This window comes from Acanthochromis polyacanthus, chromosome 14 (genome assembly GCF_021347895.1).
Source record: "Acanthochromis polyacanthus isolate Apoly-LR-REF ecotype Palm Island chromosome 14, KAUST_Apoly_ChrSc, whole genome shotgun sequence".
Lineage (NCBI taxonomy): Eukaryota > Metazoa > Chordata > Actinopteri > Pomacentridae > Acanthochromis > Acanthochromis polyacanthus.
Genome location: NC_067126.1, coordinates 22,265,546 through 22,283,459, shown reverse-complemented (window position 1 = coordinate 22,283,459; position 17,914 = coordinate 22,265,546). Strand labels below are relative to the sequence as shown.

Genomic DNA, 17,914 nt, shown 5'->3' with positions numbered 1-17,914 from the left:
TTTTGGCTTAATATTTTTTGAATTTGTTGTCTCCTTCTGCATCAGATGAACACTTCAAAGCCCAACGCTCAAATTAGCAGCTGAAAAATTCGACAGAGTTCCAGGTTAAATAGACCTCTCTCAGTTACTGTGTTTCTGTGGTGTATTTTTAAGCATAATTTCAAGTATCTAATTAGAGACAGTTCATACAAACTTCAAAAAGCCTCCTTAGTTTTTACACTGGCTTGAGGTGGTTTCAACTTTAAAAAGAGGTAATGCACTTCACAGGAGATAGAAACACCTTTTTTGACTGTGGTCCATAAATATTTAACTCAAATGACTGGTCAGCTGTTCCCACCTGGTTCATTGCTTTCTCCTCTGAACAACATGAAACACCACCAATACCAGATGACATGAAGAATAATGTAGTGTTTCAGATTGAAAGGAATTTCCTAGCTTTTCTCTTATAGAGGGCCAAAATTTATTTCTTTTTTTAAATTCTCTTTCTCCTGGGTTTTTAGGGAGTTGGCAAAATAGCCGGTCTTGTTTCCTCTTTTTCCTCTGCTTTTTACAGGCATGTGTAATACAGCTGTACCACCACCCTCTGATGACACTACACAGCCTCCTTTATTCACTTCAAAGTAGTTCATGGAAACAAACCTAATTTCCTTTTTCATCTTTTTTTTTTTTTCAGAAGTTCACTTCAAATTAACTTGACAGTTATGTAAAAACACAGCTAGTGGTTCCATTCCAGGGAATAAGACTGTTGCCAAACTGTTGTGGAATTGACCACCATTCTTAAACTGTTTGATGGCTTTGTTACATCACATCGCCATTTATTCCCCGGAGTGTACGATGGAAAATGGAGGCTATATCACTATGAATGGAATAGCTGTCATGCACCACAGACCCATTCCAGGAAAAGCAGCTGGCGCTGAGATGTAGCACCTGTGAAGAAAAATATGTCCTTGGACTCTGGATACTCTCTCCACACACCTTTCTAGCTACATTTCACTGAAGTGAATTTTCAAACCTTACCTTCTGATGGCATCTTGCAGTAAACGTTTGAATGCATTTTTCTGTTTGTGATTCAGTTTTGTCCTCATTTTTCATCCTCCCTGTCCTTAAACCAACTGGTTATTACAAAGTTTCCACTCAGTTTTTTTTTCCAGTTTCACCTCCAAATGCTGCACTTCAATTAAATTTTTACAGACAACTGAAGGCATGTCACATTGAAAGATGAAGCCACTGTATGAAGCTATAAAATGTCAGAAAACTATTCCTTGCCTGAAGAAATTGAACGCTGCATGCATCCTAAGTGTGTTTTTGTGTATTTGCTTTTTGCAAAATTTGCTGGTCCTCCAGAAGCAGGACTTCCCACAAATGGTTCTCATTTTACCAGGTGTAAGCTTTAACCTACTTTGCTGGATACCAAGATTTTATAGTGTCATCTCATGCGATGTAAGACACACACACTCACACGCACACACAAATGTGAACACAACATGCTGTGGCCTACTTTTTGAGTACCCCTGTTGTAATCCTATCTGCGACCAGTGAATAGAAGCGGTGTGGGAAAGCCTGAACTACCATTGTACAGCAGAAAGGGCGAAAGAAAAGGAGGCTGGAGAGGCTCTGCGGGCTGGATTTAGTCTCCATCTTGGAAGTGGTTAATTAGCTTGAACTCCACATTCCTATCCAGTGAGATTGAACAGTGTCGGAGTACCAGCTAAGTGTATGGAAACGTACATAAACACGCTAACATGCTTTTACACATCCCCCCGTAATTACAGTCAGTTAAATTCTCAAGCATTTTGCCCTAACACAGACCCACACACATAATGCCTTCTCTTTCACTTCTCCACTCCAATAGATTGTAATGAGGTCTCAGGTGGGGGGCAGTGAAGGTTTGTTGTGGGCAGTGGCAATGCAGATGTTACCTGGTGGCTTTACGATTTCCTCTGTGTGTGTGTGTGTGTGTTTGTTTTTGTGTGCCAGCTGTGATGGCCAGCTGCCCACTTTGCCAGGGCCTTGGCAAATCCCCAGATAGTTGACCCAGATAGACACACCAAGAGAGGAGAGGGACACCTACAGGCACTCTCTCTGATGCGCACACCTGCATTAGCACCCTTCGCAAAGAGATGCTTGCGTAGTTCCACCAGAGCAGGTGAAGTAGGCAAGGGAGAGTTGTTATTGCCTATATGTGGAACGACCTCAAAGTTTCCTGATGCAGCAAAGTTTCGTCACAACGTGATTCTATGTTGCTAAAAGCTGCTCTACATAGCACTAGTGAGAAGTTATGAGTTTGTTCAGCGACTTCCAATCTCGCAACAGTTTGCACATTGTATAAAAAACTTAAGTAACTGTTGACAGATTTTCTACTTTTCTTCTGATAAGTGTGTCAGTTGCATGGGCAACATCAATGTCAAGAGAAAGGAGCGTGCACACACTTAATAGATGCTCTCCTAAATATGATTTATTAAGCACAATTATGATGTTTGACATCCTGGAAATAGTAAAAGTGTTGAGTTGAGTCAATATAAAATGTCAAGCTGTCATTCATCAGTATTAATATGCCAGATCCCCACTGACTGACTCTGTGAATTTTCTCATTTCAAAAGCCGTGGCTATTTGTTCAAACTCTAAAAATAGCGAGTTTCCCAGATAAGTAGTCTCTTGTGGTTGTGCAGGTAATGACTGTTTCGTCTAAATGATGCTGTTGTACCATGAACCATCCTAAGATAGAGATTTGAACTGATGGTTGGTTATCTTTCCACCAACAGCCTTTTTTTTCTTTCTGTGTTTAATCCTGACCGTGTTAAAAACCTAAAACCTGCCCAAGTAACTTTAGTTCCCCACGTTTAACAAACTAAACTGCACCACAGTTTTTTTTTTTACCAAATCATCAAATGACAGATGACAAATCCACAGAAAATTACCTCAGCCCTGCAGTTCCTCTCCATTTCTCACATGGAGGTTTTTTTTTTGTCTTTCTTATTTTTGGCATTTTTAGCAAATTGGTTTAGTTTTTCAGCCTGCTGCTCCACTTTAATCAGCCACAAGCAGTGCTTTTTTTCAGTGAAAAAGATTGTACGTTGTTTGTTGTACCAATCCCCGAGAGCGCTTTGTTGTCTTCGGTATCACTATGTAATTGTGATATCATGACGTCAGCCGTCAAGTGCCCTCAGTGCTACCATTTTAAATGTTAGCAGCGACAACAGAGTGCGGCTCACTTTATTATTAAAGATTACAAAGACATAAGGTTTCTAATGTGTGGTAGCACTACACGTCATCACAGAACAAAAATGTGATTTGTACACTGCAAAGCTTTGGTGGCATAACTCGATAGCCCATTTTTCATCTGTTTACTTCTCTCCTGCTCTCTGTGCTCACATTTACTGAATTTCAAACAAAACTGTTCTTCATTTACATTTTCATATGCCGTCTGACAGTGGTATGAGTGTGAAATAGTGACTGAAACGCGGCTCTTTAAGACGAATTGTTAACCTGAAGCCACATCGAAGCTGCCATAAATTTTGCTGTATTTTCATAGAATCTTCAGCTATTACTAAAGTCGACTAATGATTGAACAATAAGTAGGAAAGTGGCTACTTTCACTGCTCTGTGCTTGTAAAATACCCATTGTTTATGTTGCACTTTGTTTAATGTACAGTAACACTTTTTATTTTGACTAGTGCTTGAGTAGAAACTTGTTTCTTTAAGAGATGCACTATTGACTTAAATACCAAGACATCTTTTTTGTTTATTTTTATCATGATATAGATTGCAATTTACTTTGTTACAGTTTGAACTGTAATTAACTCATATCAAATGGTCTTTAACTTTCTTTGAATGAAAATTTATTCTTCAGATAAATTGACTAATTTGTAAAGTAGTCCATAGTTTAGCCATTATAGAAATAACAGGTAGTGGCAGCCCTAGAGGTTATAAATGCAGCACAGATAATTAAAGACCACAGGTAAATTGTGTTATATATTGTTGCAAGTGCTGTCACAACAAATTGAAGTGGACCTGAAAATATATTAATACAGCCTTAACCACATGTGGTGTGAAATGAAAAAGTCAGAAAATACCACATACAGTTTAGTCCCATAAGAAAAAGACCCCAATGTTTTTTTTTAACTGCATTGGGACTAAAAATTCCCTTTACACTGTGGGTGACATGGCTGCCCACCTTGACTTTTCTTTGTAAATCTGTAGGTGTTTTTCTGCAGTCACTTGAGCGTGTGTGTGTGTGTGTTTGTGTGTGTGTGAGTGAGTGAGTGTGCGTGTGTGTGAGAGAGAGAGAGAGCAGTCATTATCCTCAATGTCACACTGCATTGCAGTGCAGTAAAAACCTTTTGCATGAGTGTGTGTGTGCAAGTGTGTGTTATATAGTCAGCCCACCACTATCAGCTTTGCTACCACTCATTGGTGTTTCGCTATCTGATGGACGTGCTGACATTAAAATTCAGTTGTGATTTTGTAATTTTGTGTAAACACATTTTTTGGTTATATCGGTCTTTTTCTCCAGTCTGCCTCATTCCACCTCAGTACATCTGTCCTTGCCTTGATAATTAAAACCCCCCTTTTTCCCTGTCCTTTCCCCCTCTGTGCCCATCTATTTATTTTACTGTGGCCTGAAGTTTTTCCCCCTTCCTCCTGAACACAGGAAATGGAAGGTTGTGCCGTCAGCATGGGCACACAGCGGGGTAGAAAGATAAATTGGCTGTGAAAAGTGACTCATTCGTCATAGGAGAAAATGCTGACGTCTGTATTGTAACATATAATAAAGGGAGGGCCTATTCAAGTGAAAAGAAATGTACTTTGGTTCAGCATGATTGGAAACAGGCCAGATGCCTTGTTCTCGGTTATGAGCAGCTTACTTATATGTGTTTTCTTGTTTGCGGGGGCAGACAGCATGCGTGGATAGCTGCACTGCTCATCATCGCATCAATTTATTGCAGAAACGTCCTTGAGCCTCCTTTAAAGGATCCACTAATCATTGTCAGTTGTTCTGAATTACAGTGTCACAGAATTTGCAGTCCTCCTGGCCTGAGTATGTGTCATGCTCGCATTTAAGTGGGAGCATCTGAACTCTGTTTACTACAACAAAAAGATAAGCATTTCTTTCACTACATTGATCTGAATGTTATAAAATCACATTCACATACAGCCTACCTGCAACTGGAACTTGAACAACCAACTTGGACTTTTTCAGTGTTGCTATGACAACATGCAAATCTTTTAGGATTTTCCAGAGATTGTTGTCAAAATGTTGCCTGCAGCAGCTCAGCTGAGCCAGATTTGACATGAGGAAGAGCATAACAACTCTGGAATGAAATCAAAATAGCTCAGCTTTATTTGAATTCAGTGGAGCACCTTATTTAAACTATATTAAACTGGAGAAGTGTGCAAGTTAGAAGACACATGATATATTTTGGAATGGCTTCTTTGATGTGTAATGACATCCTTCGCTGTGTGTATTGGTATTATATATAAGTTAAATGCTATAAAGTGTAGTATAGGGTGTAGACCTTCATAAACAATCTGCACTATGGCTCACAGTCTGCTGCCCTTCTCCCACCCTTCCCTCTTACTGCATGCTGGCTGTGCCCTTCAGGTGTATATTGTATCTTGCCATAGGGACAAACACAGAGCTACCCATTGTTCTCACAGTTGCGTGGAAAACACACACACACACACACACACACACACACACACACACACACACACACACACACACACACACACACGAGCATATAGCGCACACCACTGCAGGTCAGCCACAAGCCACAGGCAGCGGAGTGGATACGTCCCAGGCGGAGAGCTGGAGGGTTGGTTAAAGAGGGGACCACACCCAGTAGTGGGAGCTGATGGTCGGCTTGGGAACCAAAAGAAACTCCCATAGGAAGAATTAAGTCATTCCTATTTACAGGCCCTCTTACTAAGAACAGAGTCAGACTTCTGTTTAGAGAGATGAACAGTAAATATAGCAGCTGAATGATGTAAAATAAGCTGCGAGGTTGCCGAAATGAAGTGGATAATCAAATTTTTGGAAGCTACTAGAAGTCACAAGATTATTTTGGCAGTCTGGTTTGTTTATAGATAATTCTTGGATGGTTGTGTGGTATTTTGTATATGTGTGTGTGTGCTTCTTTGTGTGTATTCCCTCACATTTGAGTCTAATTTTAGACAAGGCAACCACCCTCTTGTTTTGCTTTTCTCTCTCTTCACCACATTGAATTCACTACAGCTTAATACTATCTAGCAAATGGCCTGTATGTGCAGTTTGTCAAATTAGATTTTTTTTAATCATTTAGATTATTGCAGTGTTTTCTACCTGAATTTGCAATTTTTCCACCCAATGCCATTTTTTGTCACTACCAGCTCTCACTGTTGGTGAGGGTGTAGAAGCCATGTGTCTTCTCTGATGCACATGGAGCCACCAGCTGCTTCTTCACCTGCTGCAGTTGGACCTCATCAGGAGCCCACAACAAATGTGAAAGTTCACACTGTCCCCTGCATAGACAGCATCCTTTCACATAGCTCTAACCAGCCAACATCAGGAAAGCTCCATGACATGGTCACTCACAGGTGACTGGCACTATTAGGTGTGTTTGGTGGAGTCCTGTGCTCTCTATGATGCTAACCCATGAAGTGGATCATTTTTAGAGTTAACTTTCAGGACCTTCAGTGGTTGATCTGCAGGTTGTGTCTACACAGGGCAGATTAGAGACAAGTATGGAAACAAAGATCAAGACTGAAGTAGTAAAATATCTATAGTATGTGAAGTCACCATTTTTTCCAGTATTGTGGCCACTTGGAAATATGTTGCAGGGCTCCAGACTAATGTTTTTCCTAGGAGCACAGTTGCCCCTAACTTAAAATTTTAGGAGCGCAAGCAGAAAATTTAGGGGCGAGTTAATGAAAATGACCGTGTGCTGAGTACAGGCATGTGTTATGCATGTGCACATTATGTATTTATACCAAATCACGTGTAAATTACTCTGATAAAGGTCTGTTGATCAGTTCATCAATTTTAGAAAGCCTTTGTTTTGGTAGTATTAAAATAACTGTTCCCTCCAGGCCTTTATTTTGAAGGCATAGTCTTAATGCTACGGACTTTTATTTTGTGACCAATTCAGCCCACAGGAAGTGGTTCGCTAAGAAGAGGTTTCTTGACATGATGAAGACTGCCGAAAAGTCTGAAAATGAAAAAGATCAAAGAAAATGGTTCCACGCTGTTGCTGTCTAGCAAAGGATGTGTCTAAACTTAGAAGCAGCTGGAATGAGGACAAGAAAGGAGTGAAGGACAGAAAGGTGAATTTATGTTCAAAATAAGGCTGAACGTAAATACAGGTTTTGTGAAACATCAGGAGCTTCTCTCGCTCGCCTTCTTCTTCTTTGGTGTTCGTCTTCTTTCTTCTTCTTTTGGAGTTAATGTGGGTTGGTAAACCAGCTCATTTGCGCATTACTGTCTTCCAGGCTGAAGTGTGGAACAGAAGTTTGTAAGCAACAAAAAATATTCAATAGTAATTTAAAAAGTCGACAGATTTACTGATCGCACATGTGCGAGTAGATGAAAAAATTAGTCGCACTCACTCAAACGTTTGGTCGCAAAATGCGACCATTTAGTCGCAGTCTGGAGCCCTGTGTTGTACATGTTGATTTTAAAATTTTTAAACATTTTTATGAAGTGAGTAATCCAAGAAATGTAACTTTTGTTTGTTTTTGTTATGATGTATGGCATTTGAACTGTGTCTGCAATAAAAAATGAGTGAAAATGTATCAGGAGAAAAGAACGCCCAGAAACTGCTTAGGTTTCAGAGGGTCAACAAAGCAGAGGAGTCTGTAGACACTTTGACATTCCTTTCTCCTCTTGGTGACACAACATCCTTCAAACTCTGCACAAATAGGACCGCAAATGTATAGCGACTTTATACTCCTTGCATTTTAAATGCTACCCATCACCTAAATGCTTACAGTACTGAAATATGCAGTCTACTGAGGCTTCTTTGAGTCAGCATCACCAAGCCCTCCCCTAAAAGCGGTGCTCAGATTGTGGATCTGAATACAGAAAAGTACTGTAGGGAAATCACAGAACCAAGCGGACAGCCAAACTCCACCTAGCACCCATACTAAAAGCCTTTCTGGTAACATTTCTGTTAAAAAAAAAATCTCTTCAGTCAAATTTCACAGACTTGACAATACAATATTAAAAATGCCCCAAAAATGTTTATTTCAGAAAGCATGTGGGCAGGTGGTTGGCGTCTTATTTCAAAACTGCCGAAGCAATGTGGCTTTTTATTTGGAGCACTGGCAGTTGTCTTGTGTGTGTACAGTTTGCGTGCTTGATCTGATGTGTTCTCTTAGTCAGCACCTTCTGCTCTGGCTTGTGCCTAGTTAGCTCAAATGTGTCATTATTTTTGCACTTCCACACACTGACACCGTGGACAATGCAACCCCCATGTGTTGGGCAGTTGATGTAAGTAAGGAAAAGACATGTCATCCATTTAGAGATTTGACTTTCTTTGAGTTTAAAGACAGATCAGAAAAAAGACACGGGTTGATTTATAGCAGTAAAATTGGACCAAAATATGCAAGCAGATAGATAAACAACCACTATCGCATGTGTACATGGAGCATAATGTGAATTATCTTGTAGCGGTGCTGCCCTCTGCTGGATAAATGTGGGTAAAACAAAAACATTACCAGACAATCATGAGACTCCATGGAGACAAACTGTACATGGTGATCCAGTTTCTATCTCTCAAGGATTTCACACACACATGCAATCAATCAGAAAGCAATCACACACACATTTAATTAAATGCATTAATTAAAATTGTGTCCCTGTGTGTGGATGTTTGAAAAAGGTAGGTCAAGGGGAGGGGTAGTGCTTAATGGCTTATCAGGACCCTGGCTAGCCTGTGTGATTGTGTGTGATGGTTTGTGTGTGTGTGTGTGTGTGTGTGTGTGTGTGTGTGTGTGTGTGTGTGTGTGTGTGTGTGTGTGTGTGTGTGTGTGTGTGTGTGTGTGTGTGTGTGGCCAGTAGTTACTCAGCCATTGGCCTAATTTTTGGCTGAAGACCGGTAGTCGGAGTCTACAGTCATGCACTCCGTCTATCACGCACAGCTGGGCGACTTTGTGTTTCTCTTTCATGATCCTTCTTTTTCATAATCAGCCTCTCAGACTTCATTATTGTCCGGTCTGGTATCAGAAGGCCTTTTTTACTTCTCTGCTGTTTTTCTCATCACTCCTGTCAAGTTTATTGAACCGCCTTGTGTTACTCCCCATTCACCTACTGCCCCCCTCCACTCCAGCATTCAGAGAGCTAAGAGGAGGTCCGCAAAGGCTCTCCCCGTCTGTCTCTCTTAATCTCTCACACACAATCTCTCCCTCGCTCTCTTGCCAAACTCGGCACACAAGATGAGGTTCAGAGAGTGTTGCTTTAGGAACGTGACTTCCTCACAAGGCAATGAAACTCCGCTGCTGCCTGGACATTTTTCATCTGCCTTCATATTCAGGTATTCAGGCGCTGCAGAACACGCTAATATCGGCATGTCGGTTCTCTGCAGCGGCGTGAGATAGTTACTTCAGCATGAGGCTTAAACACACAAGCGATTTCTTTTTTTTTAATAGAGGCAAATGAGGCTTTTTCTCAAAAAATCATCAGCATCTAAGGGCACCCTCTGAGGTTTGTGTTTTCTGTTCTTCTGCAGATGTTGGTTGTTTAGTTTTTCCTCGCTTCGAAGTAGCTTGTTAGCTTGATGGATTTTAGTGTGCAGCCCCCCAGTTTTTAATGAGGCATGCTCATAAATGCTAATGAGCATACAGCATTAACATAGCGTGTAAGTGAGAATGGAAGTAGCTTTTGACCCCTTATTGGTCTGTCTGCGTATGTCTGTAAATGCACTGTCGATTTTTTTAAATAGATTTCATGTTAGTTAGCAAGTCAAATCTCCAAAGCCGCTGCTTGTAAACCATGGTTTAATCATCAGCTATACTAATGCAGAGCTCTTAAAATGCTACATCTCTGAAACTGGCTCTTAAATTCAGATGAACTGTTTTAGAAAGTCTTGGGGAAAAAAAACAAACAAAAAATTTAAATCTGTTCCCACTGTGTCTATTTTTAGATTGTTGTGCTTTTTAGTTGAAGTACATCAATGGACTAACAGATGGGCTCACCACAGTAGCCTGGATTTCATCCCTGTAAAACTGTTTAAGAGGTTGTTTTTGTCAATGATTGTGCTTCTCTGTCAAACCACGGCAAAGGCCACCAGGAGTTTAGCTGTTATTTGAGTCTGGAATGTCTTTAAATTCAGCCCGGGTAACCACAGAGTATTGGCTGCCTAACCACAGCCTCTTTCCTCTTGTCCATTCAGTATGTGTTGAAAATGCCAAGAGAAAGAGTAGTGGGTGAGATCTGTGCCTGTGGAACAACATGTGCCTCTGTGGAGCAGAGTCTATTCTCGCCTGTCTGCTGCTGTTGCACCGTCTCTATAAATCAGAATACTGAAAGCAGTGGACTGACTGGTCTTGCTCAGAAAACAAAGCAAAACAAAAAACAGTCACCCAGCCAAGGCAGTTGTGATGACTCTTGGCCAGCAGCAGTTATGGTTGGCTTGTACACAGAAGCATGAATGAATTTGCGTCTGGAGTATATTTACACTCACCATCTCTTTTCTCATGCTGACTTCTCGGCCCCACAACGCTTATTCTGAATCTGTTTTTCTTCTTCTGCCTTCTTTCTTCAGCGTTCCTCTCTGGTGGGACTTATTCACATTTGCTGTCTTGTTTTATTTCTCTTTCTTTTTTTTTTCTGTGAAGTTTGTGTCAACCCAAAAACCTCTAGCTTGCATTTCAGGAACACTTTATATCACGCTGTGGGAATAGAGCTGAGGAAGAGATGGGCAGCAGTGAGCAGCCTCACTGACCTTAAACGACTCCACGGGTTAGAGATCCTACTTTGGGATCAAGACAGCTCTTGGGTATTATGTGGGAACGTTTTCCCTGTTTTTTCTTACCGAACTCATCATCTGACCTCTCTTCATTTCTACGTCTCTGGACCACTTTGCCTCATGTCTTTATCTTACGTTCTCACTCATGGGCTTTTCTCTATATCCCGGCTCTTTTTTCTTTTACCCTTCTCAAGCTTTTGTGTGTCCATTTCTTCTTTTCTTCCTTTTCTATCATCTCTGTCCTCAGCTGCTGTATCTAACAGACAGGCTACAAAGCTTGAAGACGTTGTTTTCCACACTTTTTTTTTTAGGCCGGTCGACTTCTAGTAATTTTTCTTGCATTTTCCCATGCCACAATCAGAAATACAATATTTACAGAGCCTTTGTTTGTGTTTGTAGACTCTCTTACCTCCACGCATGATGATATACTGGCACATATGGGAAAGATTTTGCAGCACAAAGTGTTTCAGGGTAGGAGGGATATACAGCACATTGTAAACACAACCTAGCAAACTACATACCTTCCATCATTGCTGTTATCACACCACGTTACAGTATGTGTCATGTTCATGTGAGAAGCAGCAGGCTGCAGGGTCATTAATTTAACCTTCATATAAACATCCGTCTAGTCTAAAGTTGAGGTGTTACACAGCATACTGTAGAACGTGAAGTTCACTTGGGATTTTGGAAAAATACTTACAAACTCTAATCCCTACATAATTGCTTACTTCCCTGTGCTCTGGCTTTAAACACTGTAATAAGGAAAACATGTTAAAAATTCAGCCTTTCAAGACAAAAGTAATGCTGCTGGGTGTATTCACAGACAGGTTTGTTGACAGGAGTAGTCTTAAAGTTGGATTTCTACTTGTTATAATTGATGCAGGGAGTTAATGATGAGCCTACCATAGATACTTCCTGTTTTTTTTGTTTATAGTTCAGTGTTGCATTCCTCTCTTTCTGACACCCTGGAAACAGTAGACTGATCACACTATACTGTGATCTTCGTTATTTAACTCGGTGTAAGTGTAGGGGCTTTAATGGTGGGAAGGTCCTTATCTCAGTGCTAAGTAGGAGACTTTTCCATGCAGTCACTGTTCACACATTCACATTGCGTCATTCACTGTGGAGTCAGTGCATAGAAGGCTTTGCCAGTTGCGTGTCACTGTGTTTTCTTTACAACCGGTTTTAGAAACGTTTGAATGTGAAACACAAACATAAGCATACAATGCTGGCCAATTACAGTTCTTGCGATCCACATATTTGTAGTGACATTTTTTAGGAGGTGCATGACAGTTGTGGTGTGGTGGAGCCAGGGATGTACAACGTTGCACAAATTGAGACAAAGTTGTGCAGAGAACACCAAGTTTCTCCTGTAGTGGATTCAATTAACTATTATACTTTCTCTTATCAGTAAGACGTACTGACAGACATGTAACACTTTCTCAAATGTACACAATCACTGGGCGAAAGAAGTAAACTTCTACAACTTAAACATGCCATTTTTATATTTATGTAACATCTAAACACAGACAGATGTGATCGTCATGTCAGTGTTCATCAAGCTTTTATCAGCTCATATTGATGCCGATTTCATTATGAATTCCTTTACATTGCAGAGCCAACGGGCCTGCCATAGGTAGTAGCTAGGTAACGCAGAAAACGCATGAATGAATGAAGCTTCAGCTCTAGGATCCAGCGTTTAGTAATATCTATATTTAATCTTTGGAAGCCGTTCTGTTTTGTTTATCTAACTGCCTACAGAAACCTACAGATCACATTTCTTCTTAGTGTTGTGTTGTTGTGCCAAATAAAAATGTTTACAGCTAGGCTTTTAAATAGCACAATAATTGAGAACAGCTAAATTAATAAATGTAGTCACTTAAACCCATGTCCTGTTAGTTCAAACAGTGGCCATCCAGAATCACCAGTTATTGGAACACTTCAGTCAGCGGATGACTTGGAAAGATCAGCTCATGTGGAAACATGGCTAAATAAGATCATGAGCCCAGTGAGCATACCTTACCCTGACCCTGGTATCCACCACTAGTTTGGTTACACCGTGTCCCCAAAAGTGTTTTACTTGGTGTATTTCTGGTCTTTGACAGACTTCTCTCTGAGCCAAAATCTGTTCTGACTTGGAAATTATTTTCTTTCTGTCCGACAGGTTTTTCCGATCACAGACATTCAACAGACCCAAAGGTGAGTATTTTTTTCTACTTTTTCCACTTCCATTCCTTTTCTCTTGTATTTCTCTGGACACATAAAACATTTGTTGTATTTATAGATCTTTTCTATGCCCTTTTACAAAAGAACAAACAGAACTTTCAATTACAATCATAAGTCAACACAGTTGACAGACAGTAAACATAGTTTTAGGCTTTGGCTGACGCACTATGCAAGAAAATTTGTTGTTTGGCACACAAAGTCTGATTTGGTCCCATCGCTAATGCAATTGCAGATGATCACCACTAGAGGGAGGCAGAGTATTTCTCAGAGTTGCCTCACCATTGCATTTGGCTGCCTTATTACTTACAGAGAGAATATGAACACAACGAGCAGCAATATGAAAGACGGAATAAGAGGGGTATGATGAGAAATGATTTCAAATTGTAATTTTTATTTTTTAAGTAGTGGGTTTGAATTTTGTGTGTGTGTCTGTGTGTGTGATGGAGAGCACTGGAGTTGTATTAAGCGTAGACACAGGTTTTCAGTGTAAAAACAACAGAGTTAAAGATATGTCTTTTCTGCAATTATACAGCATGGAATCCTGGGATGAACTCGGAAGCTTATTTTCAGAAGCTGTAGGTGCACGAGGTTGTTTTAGCTTGTTGCTGATGTCACTTGCTTCAAAAGAGGATTAGACAGATGTGGAGTTTGCTCCTTGAGTCTCCATCTGAAAACACGAGTCTCTCTCCCCAGCTAGTCCCCTCCTTCTTTTTCACACTCCACTCCATCGCCTCCCCCTCTCTGACTACTGATAGGGCAGACATGGAGTCAACAGTGGAGAGAAGCAGCGAGAGGAGGAGGAAAGGGAGGGAGGGATGGAAAGAGAGTTCGGTTATGAGGGACGGACTAAAGTAGAAACAAAGAAACGCTGCAGGTGTGTGGAGTTGAGCATTGGCATCACAAGCTGGACAAGTGTGAGAGCGTGGCTGTCAGAAGTAGTGAAGGGCAGGTAGACCACGTGCATGTGCTCACTGTGAGACTGCAGCAGCTCAAGTTTTATTTGGTCCAGGTTTGCTCAAAGCTCAGCTACACAGCGGTTTAGTTCATTTTATCAAGTGTAGACCAAGCCATGGCCCTTCTTACCAACGGCGCGCAGAACCTTGGCTCCTATTACTGCCTGATCCGACGCAGATTCAAGAGGAGGCGCAAGAAACGCTCCGAACGCAAAGGTAACCCTCAGAGTGGAAGTTCACAGATTGAGATGGATGCTGAGCTGGCTTGTTGAAGATGAGGCGAGGCACAAGAAATTTGCACTTGCTGTAATAAAACCATTTGTTTCACTTCTCTGTCAATTTTCAGTTTGTTAACAGCATCTGCAGCCTGCTGTGAGATCTGTTCTTGTTTCTGTGTGCAAGCAATTAGGGTGCAAGATCCAGTTTAAAAGCTCTTGATTGTTCACAGTATGCATTTGTTTCTTCTGTGTGTGTGTGTGAGTGTGAGTGTGTGTGCGCACGCATTATTAGTAAGGCTGAATATTTACACTGAACCTTAAACACCTCAACTTGTTTATTTTCTGCATGTTGTTGACTTTATATGTGAAGAAATTTTCACATGGCAAAAACAAAAATCCAGTTTCCACAAAAAACAATACAAATTGAAAAAATACTTTTAAGGTATTATGAAAAGCAATGTGTCATCACTAGACAATTGAGTCAAAAATCTGATTCTGAAATAGCTTCAATTTGAATTTCTTTATACATATATACATTTATTTTCTTTATTTGTTGTAGAAGTATAAGAATGTGTTCTTAAACTAAGTAAAAGTTGGTAAAGATGTTTAGTCTTCTGTTACTTTACAAGCCAATCAATAAATGATTGACCATATATGTTGCATGTTACATATGTAACTGAAGAAATGTCACCGTTCCATATTTAAAATAAATATTATATCAAAATTACATTAAACTGTACATCATCAGAAAACATTTTTCTGTGTTTTCGCCTTTTTCTGTGGCTAAAGCAGATTAGACCGTATTAGACAACATTAGGAGAGAGCGAGCATGCTGCAAATCGACTTTTTGCTGTTCAATGTTGTGACTTTCCTCTTCTTTATGTTTCAAGAATTTCTGTTCTACATTAAACGCTTCATGAAAACCAAAATGCAAAAGCTAATGTTTCAAAAAAAGTCCAGATCTAAAGCTCTATAATTTCATTAAATAAGCATTTTTGTACAATTGAGCTTGCTGCTTCGTCCTTAAGTTTATAGACCAGTTTTTTGAGGAATTATTTAAATCTGTTCTGAGTAGAGAGATGGTTTCCTCTTTGCCCCCGCTCTCTCTGAGTTAGACAGGTCCGGGTCTCTGTGTAATTGAAGTCGAGTGACGGGAGCTCCACAGAGACTCTAAGCTTTTCTCTCCTGAGTTTGCTGCTCTGCTCTGGGGATTAGCCTAACAGCAAAGGTAGTAATTACTTAGGTGGCCACAGCTCACTGGCAGTATTAGCCATGTCTCAGCCACTTGCTTTGACACCCACCACCCTCCATACCTCCGCTCCCGTAGTGTCGAGTCCATTCATCCAAGTAAATCCACCACTGCTGATGCTGCATTTTTAGCCTTCGATTTGCACACTCGGGCCCTGCTCACTCAGAGAGTGACTACGTCCATCAGCATTACACAGGTCTGTTTCCCGCCTTTTCACTCTCCCTTATCACCATGGGAATGAAAGTGGCACTTTTTCACCATACTGAGAAAAAGCGGTGAGTAAGCGGGACTTTGGGCTAATGTTGCTCTGCTTGCTCTCTCGGCCGCTTTAATGCCCTCCACTGGAACCCTCCCGATAAGTTGCTTAGCACTTGAGTTGGACAGAGAGCCTGGTGGGTTAACAGCTAATGCTAGCTGAGATGATGAGGTCATATACTTAAGACAGTCATCAGAAGAATAATTCGACACTGAAAATTCTCTTTGCTCAGTTTCCTCAACAGTGAGGGCAGAGTCGGCTCCGCACCACTGGACTGGAGAGTCCATTAAGTGTAGATCAGTGTCTTCCACAAGGACACTACAACATGTCGATACAAGGGTTGTCTAGGGTCAGCAGTTTTAGCAGCCGTCTCTCCATAGCCACTAATCCACACTGCAGTTCTCAACTACTAGCTCTGTTGTTTCGACCATGCTCGGTTCATTTCATGGAGAAGTACATCAGCTTGTTTCGCGAATGAGTTTTTAGGGTTTTGTGTGTCTAGTGTCTACAGAAGAGTAATGAATTTTAACACGGAGGCTGTGTGTTGAACAAAGATGATGATTCCAGCGATTTGACGATTAGATGGATATTTTGCTGACATTACACTTAATGCAAAAAAAAAAAAATGTCTGCGTCTAAGTATGTGGGTGTAATTTGTCTTCTAGTCCAGTCATTCGCTACTTGACAGCAAACATTTGGACTTGTCACAGTAGGAAAAGCACAGGTGTGTCTAATGACATTAACAATGGCTCAGTTCTGTTCCCAGTTAACCATGACAGTGAGCCAACACGCACAATGCCAGGACCCTGAACCTGAAACTGCTAAATTGAATTTAGCCAGCATTAATTTTATTATTTACACCTGTGCTTTCCCTACTACGACATGCCTTAGTGTGATCTCGAAAAACCTTAATTTAGGAGGACTTAAACACCCATATACAGTTCCTTTTGATTTCTGTCTGATTGGAGCTCTGCTTAAGTTAAAGGTGTTTAACTCTGTGGTGGGGATTTTGTCAGGACTCGGTGAAACAATAAGAAGGAAAAAGTGGCATTTTGTCCCATCCTAACAGGTGCAATAAAGCTAATTGGAGACTAGATGCCAGTCATGCATGGTGTGTGTGCACCAATGCTGATCTGAGAAATGGATAATTGGACAAAACATATGAAAACACTCATATGGTTGGAAATAGTGTTCAGCTGTGCAGGTCTATTTATTGTAAATTGGGTCCAGGTTCAAACGAGGGGATTATAGAGCTTTTGTTGTAGTTTTTAAAGTTAAGGGATTAGTGTGTTAGCAGCTTTGTGATGTAAAACAGGATGGAGTTGAAACTACTGTTGACTGCTTTGTTATGCTATTAGTCCTGTTCTAGACACTGATCTGAGTCAGGGAAGAAACTTGTAAGTAACACTTTTAGTCACAATATTTCCCTTAAAATCACATTATAAATGTAAAATAGTAAAAAGTAAGTACATTAAAAATGTGTCACATTTATTATGTCTTCTATCCTGATTTTTGTTCTTAAAATCACCTGGAAATGAATCAACTGATTTCCTTAAGACGTGTATAATTCCATGTAGCGGTGCAACTTTCAGGTTCCTAGTAAGATTCACAGTATCAGAAATTTAGTATTATTTCCAATATCCCTTAATTTAAACATTGATACAAACTTCTATTCCAAAATGATAAATGAGTCAAAGTAAAGCATTTCAAACTAGAAAGGCACTCAGAGAGCACAGTACTCTGTCAAGGCTGCTCAGTCGTCGTATCGTTTCCGATGGGTGAAACTTTTAAAGAATTCGTGGATCCAGACAACAAGCTGCATCACTGCCAAAATCTATTCAGTTGGTTCTTGTGTCACTTCTGACCTTCCCTGAAAATTTCATCAAAATTTCTTAATCCATTTTTCAGTAATGTTGCTGATAGACAGACGGGGTGGCTGTGGCTCAGGTTGTAGAGCGGGTCGTCCAATGCTCAAAGGGTCGGCAGTTCGATTCCCACTCTCGCCTAGTCATGTGCTATTGCGTCCTTGGGCAAGACACTTTTACCCGCCTTGCCTCCAGTGCTCCCAC

At 40.6% G+C, this 17,914-nt stretch overlaps 1 protein-coding gene across 3 annotated transcripts in view; it reads left to right on the top strand.

Annotated features, from left to right (window-relative positions):
- The window catches only part of adarb1b (adenosine deaminase RNA specific B1b), a 137,038-nt gene that overhangs the window by 70,133 nt on the left and 48,991 nt on the right, over window positions 1-17,914 (top strand). For 2 of the 3 annotated variants that reach the window (XM_051958629.1, XM_051958628.1), the window contains exon 3: window positions 13,108-13,142. Coding sequence is in view for 1 of the 3 variants with exons in the window: in XM_051958627.1 (XP_051814587.1) it covers window positions 14,239-14,338 (100 nt within the window). In the remaining 2 variants the exon portion in view is untranslated. Of the gene's footprint in view, window positions 1-13,107; window positions 13,143-13,969; window positions 14,339-17,914 lie in introns of those variants that run through there. The other variant, XM_051958627.1, reaches the window with a different exon arrangement.